Source organism: Acanthopagrus latus, chromosome 5 (assembly GCF_904848185.1).
Source record: "Acanthopagrus latus isolate v.2019 chromosome 5, fAcaLat1.1, whole genome shotgun sequence".
Lineage (NCBI taxonomy): Eukaryota > Metazoa > Chordata > Actinopteri > Spariformes > Sparidae > Acanthopagrus > Acanthopagrus latus.
Window position 1 is genome coordinate 24,098,960 of NC_051043.1, and position 12,358 is coordinate 24,111,317.

Genomic DNA, 12,358 nt, shown 5'->3' on the forward strand with positions numbered 1-12,358 from the left:
CTCTGCGATTGGACGGCTTTACCCGACCAGCCAATCATCGCGTTCGTAATAGAATGGGGTACGACGTTCCAACATGGCGGCCCTTTGTATTGAACTGCTGCGTAGCCAGTTGAAATTAGTGTAAAATAAACACTAAATTATCAACATAGAGAACCCCAATGAGATATAAACAGCACATTAAGCTATCGTGGAGCTTTTGGTTTGATAACATGCCTTAATGGACAACCAGAAGTTCAATATGGATTAAAAACGTTCTTCAATGTAGGTAATATGCTAGCTTTTGAGCTAGGTTAGCTTACGGTAGCGTATACTTAATACCAGTTCTGCTCTTAAAAACTCGGTCTAGTATTTTGATTTTTTTTTTTTTTTTTTTTTTTTTTGTAGGATTGAAGCAATGCTGGGTTTTTTGACAGCAAGGCAGGCTGGTCTGGATGACCCTCTGCGACTTAGACGTGCAGAGTCAACGAGAAGGTGAGAGAGGTTTTCATACATCAGTAGCGAAGTAGATATAAAATCTCAGTATATGAAGTCAATTAAGGATGTATATACATTTCTAAATATTTGAGAAGCTTTTATTTTCCAACCTCTCTTGTAAATCTTGTAAATTCCACTCAATAATTTGTGATATTTCAAACATCAGAATTGGTCTACAATTAATTTGCTTTGCATTGCTAACTGAGATGAATAAGTCTAATAATGGTTTAAATGTGTTCATTATTTTGTCACATACACTATGCATGTGTCATCTCTTCCCTTTTCCTCACCCTTTTCCCTCTTACCTTATTTTAAAAAGTCTCCCTGGGCTTCAGAGTTCTGATATGAATGAAATATTCAGTGACGCATCTGTATTCTTCTCTCCGCTTCACAGGGTCCTCAGTTTGACGCTGAATCCTGACAGAGATGTGGACAGAGTCCATGGAAATGGCATCAATGCCATTGACATTGATGCAGTAGAGGGCAGATAGTAAGTTTACATAGCCCTAATTTTCTGTTACTGATATGTAGATTAGTACTTAACACACCCTTCCCTAAAAGACTAGTAAAACAGAAGTGGAACACCTTTCCTGTCACCCTATCCACACATATTTCTGTGACAAGTTTTCATAGAGATCTGCAGCCATTCATGCATGGAAAAGAAACTGTTATGAAGTTATGTTGAGGAAGTAATGTAATCTGTGAGGTCTCTCTGTTGTTTAGCATGTTGTCTGGTGGAGCAGACGGAGTAATCGTCGTCTATGACCTGGAGAACTTCAATGGGAAACCACAGTACACCTGCAAGGCAGTTTGCACAGTTGGCAGGCGAGTCTGAATCATTTTACTCATTCTGTCCACTGGAGGGTAGCACTGCATCAAGTTCTCACAGTACTGTGTCCTTTTCCAAGCCATGTCCTTAGACCACATACTATACATCCAAGTGAGATGACTTGAATCAGAAGGTTTATTCTCTCGGTTACTTAAGTCTGCTTTTGTTCGTTCTGTGATGTGGTGATGTGAAAAGTTCCTGCTCAACCTTGTTTTGTACACTATGGCTCCGACTCTAATGGAGATCTAATTTGTGGCAGTGGTACCTCTGCCTGAACAAATAACCTGATATCATTAGATATTTGCAGTTGCTCTGTGAAACATCTGTCATGACAGCATGCACCTTCATGGCAGCACACAGCAACAGCAGAGCCTATAATATTGATTTATTGTCCACAAACGGGAGATTCATTCACGCTATTTTAATGTGCTGGATCACTATTGTATTTTTTATGTTTTGAACATGAATGGGGATGTCATGTCATTGTCCGAACCGCTTATCCCTTTCCATGGGGTTGCGGGGTGTTGCTGCTGGAGCCAATCCCAGCCTTGTCTCAGGGCGAGGGCAGGGTACTCCCTGGATAAGTCGCCAGTTCATCGCAGTGAATGGGGATGCACATCACAAAAGAAATTAAGCAAGGATCTGTGTCTGTGAAGTACTTTGTCACATTTTATGACTTTGTTTTCTTTTTTATTTAGGTCAAGTCGACATGTGCACAAATTCAGTGTGGAGACAGTCCAGTGGTATCCTTATGACACTGGCATGTTTGTCTCCAGTTCCTTTGACAAGACCATGAAAGTCTGGGACACTGAGACACTGAAGGTAAAGCACAGTGTTACTTCATGTTAATGTGATACAGTTTGACATATTCATGTATTAGGTACACCTGTAGAATTAGTTCCCCTATGTGCAAAATGCCAGTTGGGATGGACATAGCCAGGAAGAACTTTCAAAATAATAGTGTCCAAGATGAACATAGTTAGAATAGAGCTGAATCAACATATAGACTATACAGTTGTCACATGTAAACAGGTGCTTTTTTGCATATTGGAGAATAGTTGGCTGGCTGACATTTGTTTTCTTATAGCTCCATCGCCCTTTCTCTCTTTTTGCTCTTTTCACGGTCTCTACCCATCTCTTTCTTATTTTCTGCTTCATGCTTTCTACCTTTCTATGCCACCTAGTCCCATATGGCAGGCCCTGAGCTGTGCTAGAGTTACACTGGCACTGCGGTCACCTCAAAAGGTCAGGGAAGGGACAGAAAAGAACCAGCCGCCCTTTTCATTTGTTTTACTCTTTGTGACTCTGTCCCACAGAAACACACACACACACGCACACACACATACCTGTTACATTATTTAGTTGTTTAGTTATTTAGTTGTGTATTTCCACATTATTGTGTGTTTTGCATTGGGGTGCACATAGTGTATTTGCATATTAGGTATTTCTATGCAAACAGAGCCTTCTGTGTGTGTGTGTGTATGGTTGTGTGTCCATTGGCTGAGGCCATGCTGGTGCTGGCACTCGCTGACAGATGGGGCACAGAGAGGCTTTTTATATTTGCTGAAGAATTTGCATTGTAACCGCCGCTGCTCGGGTGAGCTGTTGCCCCCTCCCCTCCCTCACTCACTGCTCACTTTTATTTTTACCTTATTCATTCTCTGAATCCCTTCTGTGTACTTTGCTGAATTTGTACTACAGTTACATTTAGGGCTGCAGCTTCATTTAAGGTCATGCTTGTATATTTTATCATAGAATTAAAATGTTCATTTGGCTTACATGCACAAGTATGCATAACACTAATTATACAGAAAATGTCTCGCATACTGACCCTCTTTGTCTGACCATCTCCCTGCTCCTCTTCAGCCTGCTGAAGTCTTTGAGTTTGAGGGCAATGTCTACAGCCACCACCTGTCCCCCATCGCAAGGAAGCACAGTCTCATTGCAGGTGTGTGAATGCAGCTGCAGTTTTTGCTGATCTCAGAGTAAATGAGCCGGACTTTGCATTTTTGTGATTGCATGGTAAAAAGCACTGAAAACAAGACAAAAATCTCCTCAGCTACCACGTTTGTCAGTTGGTTTCTCCAAGCAGTTCTCCCCAAAAGCAGCACGCCACAGACACCGCCCCTGTTTTGTACCCTTTGTACTTCAGTTTTTACCCCAGGTTACATAGTGACATGTACCTGGAGGGGACAGAACAGGGCCAGAAGCTGTTTACACATGGCTTCAGTTTCAGAGACGGATTTCTGAGTAGAAAAAAAAACAGAGGAATCTAGGTGGGATGTCACCATGCCACCAGGCTGGACCAACAGGTTACTCAAGCCGGCTGGGTATGTGCTCATAAATGTGCTCAAAGGTGCTCCCTGTTACTTACACACTGTCTTTGACACACCTATTTCTAAGCTGGAGACAATCACAGTGTCTGTTTTTGTTAATGCTTCCTTCACTCTGAGAGGTGTTACACATGCCAATCTATCAAATTGCAAACAGCCTTGGCATTTTCTATTTTAACCAGGAAAATATTCTTTGGGGAATATTTTCCTGAAAAGCACCTGTAGCTCATTAATACTGCATAATTTGGGCTATTTAGATTCTGATGACATCCAGATCAGCCCCTTTGCTCTTTTAAATTTCCCCAACTACCTTGCCCTCCCTCTCCTATTGTATAGATGCTGGGTGTGTTTGCTCATGTTTATCAGTAGACAGTATCAGTGAGTTTTCATATTTACCACACCTTTTCTGTGAGAACCTGTTTTTAACCTAACCTCGGAGCACCTTTTGTTTGTACACACGCTGTCAGATTATACTCACATGTTTATTTACATCCATAAAATGTTAATGATGAGTGGTAATGTAAACATAAAACCATAAGATTAAATTACAGGTTTAACTTTAAAGAATCTTTGCATCTTCGAATCTTTCCCCTTTTTAGTGTTTTGATCAGAAAAATAACAGCAGTCTTCTTCTTAATTGTCACTGTGTTTTTAGTTGGCACCAAAAACCCTAAAATCCAGCTGTGCGACCTGAAGTCTGGTTCACGGATTCATGTTCTTCAGGGTTAGTGGCCTGGCGCACAAATACACAAACTTACTTTCCTGGTGTTTTTGCCCATGCACAGGAATAATAACTGTCCCCCTCCAGGTCACAGAGCAGAGGTCCTGGCGGTGCGTTGGTCGCCCAGATACGAACACATCTTAGCCACTGCCAGGTAGGCACCGTCAACTGGAGATTAACCCTCTGAAACCATCAGCTAATTTGCCCTCAGAACCACTTCCGTGAATAATGCCAGGTAAAGGACAATCCCCACCATGCTGTGTCCCAGCAGTTCTTGTCATCTCAGTTCCTGCCCATCTGGCTGAATCGCAACCCTGAGTCAAGGATAATGTCACCATATCACATACTAACTGCGGCACTCTGCTAGCCCTGTCAGTAAAGCATATGGTAGATACAGTCCCCACCTGTTTTATGCTACATTAGACATGCTAATTAACCAATTGGGATCAGTGTGCTGTTGTCTCTGTGGACTGTAAGTGATTTTGAAAACAATTGGCACAGGGAGGCACTCAGATATTCTATTACAGCACGTCATGTAAATTCCCAGTAGAAAACTGACCCATTGAAAACAAACACTGGCTTCCACACACTCATGTCTATGAAGTTTATTAGTTTGAGAATGTATTGTGCCTTTAAATCTCTAGCGATATACCAGTCTCAAGGTAAAGCGTAAAAGTTTATTGTAGCGGATAACAATACTAATGGTAATCATATTGTAAAAAATCTCATACTGTTACAACCCTATTCCTGTATTGCGCTTAGTGGGTTGATCAAACTTTTGTCTACTTTCAATAGTTTACAAGGTTATATTCAAATAAACCAGGAGAGTGTAAAATAATGTATTCCTTTCTTTTCCTTTCAAGTGCAGACAGCAAAGTGAAAGTATGGGATGTGCGTCGGGCTTCTGGTAGTCTCCTCACTCTGGACCAGCATAATGGAGACAAGTCAAAAGCCTCTTCTGAGGCAGGTACTGTTACCTCTTCCCTTCTCTTTCTTAACCTGTGTGTTTTTCATCCTTCATCCTTAGTTAGCTGGGTTCTCCGTAGAACCATTTTCCCTTTTATATAGAGATTAAAAGTACAGAAGATGATGCAGTGCACAGTGCACCCTTCCCCAACCATGATAATCTACCAATCACTGTCCAAAATGTCGAATGAGAAACCTCGCACTCAGGATGCATAGGCATACTATATGCATACAGGAGCTGTGGTGCGCTTGGGCCCAAAAAACATCTTGGAATTATAATCTGAATAAACTGTGAGGAATTAACGACAAGCTACTTAGTAAGTGATGGTCCTAATAACAAATGTCTAAAGAGGAAAATTAAGTAATATGCTTCCTCAGCATTTCCTCCTATTGAACCTGATGTAAATGAACTTTCAAGTCATACAGGTAAACATAGCGAGTAGCTCTCTAAAGGAGAGGTGAACATTCTGCATGTACAGTATCTGTTTTTCTTGCCTGAGGTCCTGTTTGTGTCAGAGCAAACGGGTGCCTTGTCCAGAGGAAATCAGTTTCCTGTTTCGTTTGTTGATGTATTAGTGTGAGAATTGATTTGATAAACAATTTGCTGTTGGTTTGTGATAATGATGAAGGAGGCAAACAATTACACATGGATGTGACTATCTTTTTACCCGTGTTTAACCAGTGAACACAGCTCATAACGGCAGAGTGAATGGCCTGTGCTTTACCGGTGATGGCCTCCACCTCCTCACAACTGGAACTGATGACCGTATGAGACTATGGAATAGTGCCACTGGGGAAAACACACTGGTAAGGTGTGTGTGTGTGTGTGTGTGTGTGTGTGTGTGTGTGTGTGTGTGTGTGTGTGTGTGTGTGTGTGAGAAAGAGATAGTGTGAGTGCTTTGTCTTCGTAACCTACCTGGAGTGACGCTTTTGATCTTGCAAATGTGGCAGCTGCATCTCTTTTGCACTTCCTTGAAAGAAGTGTGAAGAACAATTGGAATAGATACCCAAAATGTTCTACGTGATACCCTCCAGTCTGGTTTTGATCTCTGAAACACAGGCTCAGCCCAGCTGTCTTTCCTGAATCTCAGTGCTCATTTTTACACCTGTTTCTAACTTGATGGTACCACTCATCGCTGGTTCTGGATGTCCCTGTATATCAGTAATGTCTTCCTGACGGTATTACATGTGGAGTTTCACAAGTTCAATCTTTGCTTCTGGTTCAATGCAATTTATATATGTGCACACTAACATGGTTTTCTGTAGAAGCACAACCATGGCAAGCTGCCAAACCAAAACGTAAGGCAAAAACGCCCCATATGGCTGAAGAGTTTGAATAATTTTAATCCCAAAACATCGATTGGTATTGGTTTAATGTGTTGAACTTCTTAGACAATACAAGTTATTCTTGGTAACTGTGGCCAGTCTCTGTTGTGTTCAAGAAAGCCAAGAACAAATAAGCATTCAACACATTATGATATCCTTAATCTTAAGTTCACTATCATTATCAGCAAATTAGGTCACAGTGTCTTGTCCTCTGGGCTACCTAAAGGCTTTAAAGTCTGAGCTGATACAGAATGCTGCTGCTCGAGTTCTAACAGGCACAGCAATCCAACCTGATCAACCCAGATGATAAATCTTCACACAGCCCTCCAGTGATCGGTTGCTATCGCATGACATTTGATAGACATGACATGACATGACAGCTTTACTTCTCTGCATCCACCATTCAGTGTAACTGGGGACATCTTAGTGCTGCATCAGACATAAAAGAGAGTTTTACATTTCTGAGATAAGTTTCAAAATTGTCTGCAAATTGAATTTTTTTGTTGTTTTACCAAAAAGAAAAGTATGGTTACTTTTCCTCAATTGTTGTCAGTTTTTCAGAGGCACAGGATAACTTTTATTAACATGAAATTAACATTTACTGTCTAAAACTTTTAAATTTGGTACACAACCAAGCAAAACAGAGCTAGTAAAATAACGGTTGAGTTAGGTTGTGTTTGGTTAACATTGACAAGAACTAGCCAATAAGGTGCCACTGTTAACTAAATTTGACAGCTTTGTTTACATCACTCCTCTCACAGACTCTTCAGGGCAGACAGAATATTTTAGTTTTTGGTGATAGTAATATGTAATGTATATATAGTAATGGTTTTTTTTTTCTTTTTTTGTCCAGACTGGACCAACGGGATGTCTTTACAGCATCAGGTCTCTGTAAAATAATGGAACATTTGTGTATCTAACGTCCTACACAACACCGCACCACAGGAACATAAGATTACCCTAAAGCCATGGCAAAGAAAGCCACGCTATTAGCTGTACTCGCTCTCAGTCTCCTGTTCTAATTTCCTGCTCTGCTGCCTCACACTGCAGTTTCTACGGTGGGCTTTTTTCCATTGCCATGCTACCACAAGACAACAAATGACTCAAAAGGTAGAGAACATCCTCTGCTGGGTGAAGATCAGAGTGGGATTATAAAGGAAGTAGTGGGGATTTCTGCTGCACAGGAACGTTACGCAATTCAAACCATGAAACAGGTTTCTTGGTGTAACTTAGACCTGAACTGAGCCTCATAAATCTACACCATCAAGGTTAAGAAATGTGCCTGTTTGTCTTCATTTCAAGGTCCCTGCAAGTCCTGGAGAAAGCTTTAAACAGGTTTGAATAACCTGAGAAGCGTTTCATTCCCTCAGTTCTGATTTAGAAGCCTTCAAATTGTGTTTTTGTTTTTTTTGGCTGTCCTACTCAGGTGAATAATGAAAGTATCCCATGGAGCTTTTGACCTGTAACAGGTCAGGAAATGCAGCAATGCCTCAGCAACAGCCTGGTAGAAGAAGGCTGAAAGCAAGTGAGCAAGGATATAAACATACGCAATTAAAAATACATTTTTAAAAAATCCTTTTGGAAATGTCTTTAAGGAGGAAATGAGGAGGAAAATGCATAGAACACACTGTGTTTTGAAAGGGGAACATTAGCTATAAGCACAAGTTTGGCTGGCTTATAGCAATAAGTCATAAAAAGATTGATCTTTATCCACAAAACCAACTCATATTGTTTAGTGTCATAAATAGTTTATATCTGGACATACACACATGATCTGAAATTTATGTGCCTTCACTGTTTGTCCTCCAGGTAAATTACGGGAAGGTCTGCAACGAGAGTCGTAAAAGGCTCCAGTTCACAGTGTCCCGTGGCTGCAGCCCGGAGTTTGTGTTTGTGCCATGCGGCAGCTCAGTCGCTGTGTATGCCCTCCACACAGGAGAACTGGTCACGATGCTCAGGGGCCACTACAACAACGTCGACTGCTGCGAGTTTCACACAGACTACCAGGTGAGACGCTCTGTAGTCCCAGGGTGGTGACTGTTGCCCCTCATCCAGCCAAGATACCCATCTATTGACTGAGCTGCCTTTGTTTGTATTTCCAGTCATATAGGTGCTCTGTTTGCTCCGCCAGTCAGGTCTAGCTGGTCTGAAGAGAATTAAGGTCGCTCTCTTTCTGTCCATCATCTTTTTAAATTTACCTCTTCAGCTGTTATGGTGGTTATGGTGAGCTATTAGAAATTTGCAATCATCATTGTATTCTCAAATGAGTCACTTCCCTGGACAGATAACGCGGTCAAGCCAATATTTCCTGAGCTATATTGGGCTACTATAAATGCAAATACAGTCACACCCTAGTGAGTGCTCCCAGCCTAAATGTCATCTGTTACTCAGTTATTTTCAGGAATCACTTGGTGAAGGTTTAACTGTAATGCCATCTCCTTTATTAGAGTCAAATATAGTGTATCTGCTACTTTAGTTTCATCATTATTTTAACATATAGTCCTCTGCATGTGCTTTTTGCCATGTGATGATTGATGGATGGGATTATCAGGGAGAAAATGGCTATTATTAAGATCTTATCAAGAGTCTCTCCCTGTGATGCAAAACAGCAACATAACAAATGTACACCCAGTGTACCGCTCAGCTGGGAGTCGACTGTGGCAAACAGATGAGATCAGCCTAAATTTTCAGAGTTTCCTCACAGGTAACAAACAGAGGAATGCAACCTTTATTTTTTTCTCTTTTCTTTTTTTTTTACACACCTTTAAAAATGTGTGAGATGTGTCAGTATCTTTAAAAATAAAAAGTACATTTGATGTTTTAAGCAGCATACGATAAAACAAAGCCTAAGGCCTTTTTTTTTCAAAGGCTGATTTAATATGCCCACATTTGATGATTCCAATGTCAATACACAGACTTTAACAAGGTAATTACTAAACAAACCTGGCCAAATATTTACCTCACGGTAACATCTGACTAAAACTAGTATTTGCTTTCATTCAAGCTGTTGGCAGCAATCAGTCAGCTCCTGATGCACCTTTTAATCCAACCATGATGCTTGTTTATCACATCATTCTTGATGATATATTGTTGTTAAAGGTGAAATGTATATGTCATATATTACCACTTGAAAAAAGAAAAATGGTATCTGATTACAAAACTGTAGCTGTGTTGTATGTTAAGCTATTATGTGAGAGTTTCTAACCAGGCTGCAAAGTTGAAAATGGCCGTGGAGAGGACAGAGACGGACTCACATGCACACTCGTGCACGTGTGGCCGGCCTGGCTACCAAACAAAGAGCAGAGAAGCTCAGATCACAACACACACACAGAGTGAAAGTGATGTCATTTTCTGTTCCGCATTCCATCACTCTTTTACGCCTTTACATAACAAACAGTTGTTTGCTGCTGTTCAAGATCTAATATAATTAACCCATAAAATTCTTTATTTGTTAACATAATTATTTAGGTATGTTTTTGTTCTCATGTGTCTTTTAATAACCTCACATAATCAAAACAATTGTAGAGGGTTGTCCAAGCCACGCTCTCTGTTTTAGCCAAGACAACATCCGGTGTCAGACACAGGCTTTGTATGAGTGACACAAGAATGCAGTTCGGCAGCTTGTCACTCCAGGATGTTCCAGGAAGAGACACCTAGTCCTGTCCTTGTCCGTCTCATCTGATGTAATGACACTTATCACTCCCATGGCACTGCCAGTGTGTCCCATGAGTTCACTTACACTGCATGTACCCTTTTGAGCTGATTCATTATTTTACCCCTGATCCACGTCATGCTCATTAATGCTGGATTTCCCCTGGTGCTGATGTCCTTGTTTGGTGTGTGAACCATTGTGTCCTTTTTCTTTGTGTGCAGGAGCTGTATAGTGGAGGTAAAGACTGTAACATCCTGGCGTGGGTTCCTATCCTTCGCACCGCAGATGTGGAAGAAGAGTCGAACAGCGCACCAGCGGTAGGAAAACAATAAACTAATCAGATTTATAAGGAACCTTTTTAATTTGATTTAATTTCAAGTGTACATCATTATCTTGTATTCTAATAAAAAATCTCAGTGATTGCAATGATTAAAGTCTGTGTTTTTCTTAACTTCTAATTTGGTTATTTTGTCGCCATGAGATCATAGATGAGCGATGTCTCATCTTAGGAATTTAAATAATGAAACCTCATCCACTTCGACTCGGCTGTGGCGGGCCTTTTCTGCATTCTCGTGATGCTTATTGAATTACAAATGGCTCCTGTGTGTGTCCAGTTTGACTAGTCTGCACAACTATCAGATGAACTCTGCAATAGTTGTCATTATTAGTTGTCAAATACCAATAGCTGTTACGCAAATTTGAGAGGGATGATGTTTCCAGGCCTTTTTTTTTTTAAATTCCCCATACATGGTTGTGATATGTACATATGTGTGATGTTTTTATCGTGGATCTATTTAAAGAATACGAATTGATATTGAGCTAAATGTCCTTTATTCCTTACAGAGAGCTGTGGGCCAGGCTTCGGTGAACCCTGCCTTTCAGGATGCATGGAGCAGCGATGAAGATTAACGCTGGTGTTTTGAATGTGTTTTGAAAGAAGATGTGGAGGTGTGTGACCATGCAAACCAGCACACAGCCGTCACCATTAACTTGTCAGCTCCACGGAAACGTGGGTTCAAAGAAGTGTCTCATTTCTTTCACCATCGCTGTCGAAGAGGAAGGCCTTAAAACTGAAATGTGTAAATAATTGTTCGACTTTATAAATATGCACAATGTTATGACAGTTTTTTGTACATTTTATATAGTTTTGTTTTTATTATTTTTTTTTTATTATCATTTGAAAGTAAAGCCCAGAAATAATAAAGAGCTTCATGTTGCAAAAGGTTTTCTGTACTTTCAGATTTTTCAATAAGTCATAATCTGAAATTTTGCAAATTACATTCTGTTTATCAGAATGCATCTTTACTTTGGTTTCACACAATAAGCTGAAGACATTTTGTAATATTTTGCTTAAAGGGACATTACACAGTGTGTGGTGTCAGTCTTTCAGTTTGAGTGTCAAGAATGAACTCCCCATGATCCTTACATGTGAGAAACACCCATTGTCTTCTTGACACACTTGGCATTTGTTTCTGCTGCTGTTAGCCCTTTGCTGAAACTAACAGTGAGGATTGATACCGAAACCTCTCTGTCCATCACCACCCCACCATCAGCTTTACATATTTGCCTTGTTACCATGTGAACACCTGGGACCCACATGAGCCCCCACCCGCCCACAAATTCCAAAAATACAGTCCTAGACTATTACTTGTTGCCTATCACTCCAGTGACTTGAATCCATCAAGGATATTCTTTCTACTGCCAAATTCCCTGAAATGTCTTGAATTTTACAGGCTTCCATTTTTCTGTCTCTTGTCTTAATAAGTAATAAATTAATAAAAAAAATACAACCTTAACTCTTTGATTGACTTGCATAATCATGCTGTAGTTTTAGAAAAGCTGTGGAAAAAAACAGCACTTATTCTAATCACCCTTTTTTTCTGAAACCGTTGAGCAATGACGTCGGAGGAGGATACTTTATTGTTGAGGAGTCTTTTCGATGAGGCATCGCTGAAGAATGAACGAGAATCGGTCTCTGTCGGGCAGGAAACCGGCCAATCAGCGAGCGAGGAGGCTTGCGTGGAGTTCGGACCACGCCCCCCCGATGGCTGCCATAA

The 12,358-nt window shown here is 40.7% G+C and overlaps 1 protein-coding gene across 3 annotated transcripts; it reads left to right on the forward strand.

Annotated features, from left to right (window-relative positions):
* Nucleotides 1-39: 39 nt before the first annotated feature.
* On the forward strand, nt 40-11,525 carry ercc8 (excision repair cross-complementation group 8). Of its 3 annotated transcripts, none has more exons than XM_037098975.1 (13): nt 40-58; nt 385-471; nt 869-964; nt 1,198-1,299; nt 2,002-2,125; nt 3,170-3,251; nt 4,292-4,360; nt 4,445-4,511; nt 5,221-5,324; nt 6,006-6,130; nt 8,459-8,656; nt 10,523-10,618; nt 11,145-11,525. In XM_037098975.1, the coding sequence occupies exons 1-13, from the start codon at nt 54-56 to the stop codon at nt 11,208-11,210; spliced, it is 1,221 nt and encodes a 406-aa protein (XP_036954870.1). In that variant the 5' UTR covers nt 40-53; the 3' UTR covers nt 11,211-11,525. The 3 variants fall into 3 exon arrangements, with proteins under 3 accessions (XP_036954870.1, XP_036954872.1, XP_036954871.1); XM_037098977.1 differs by lacking the exon at nt 40-58 and adding an exon at nt 64-265; XM_037098976.1 differs by lacking the exon at nt 40-58 and adding an exon at nt 65-261.
* Nucleotides 11,526-12,358: the final 833 nt, after the last annotated feature.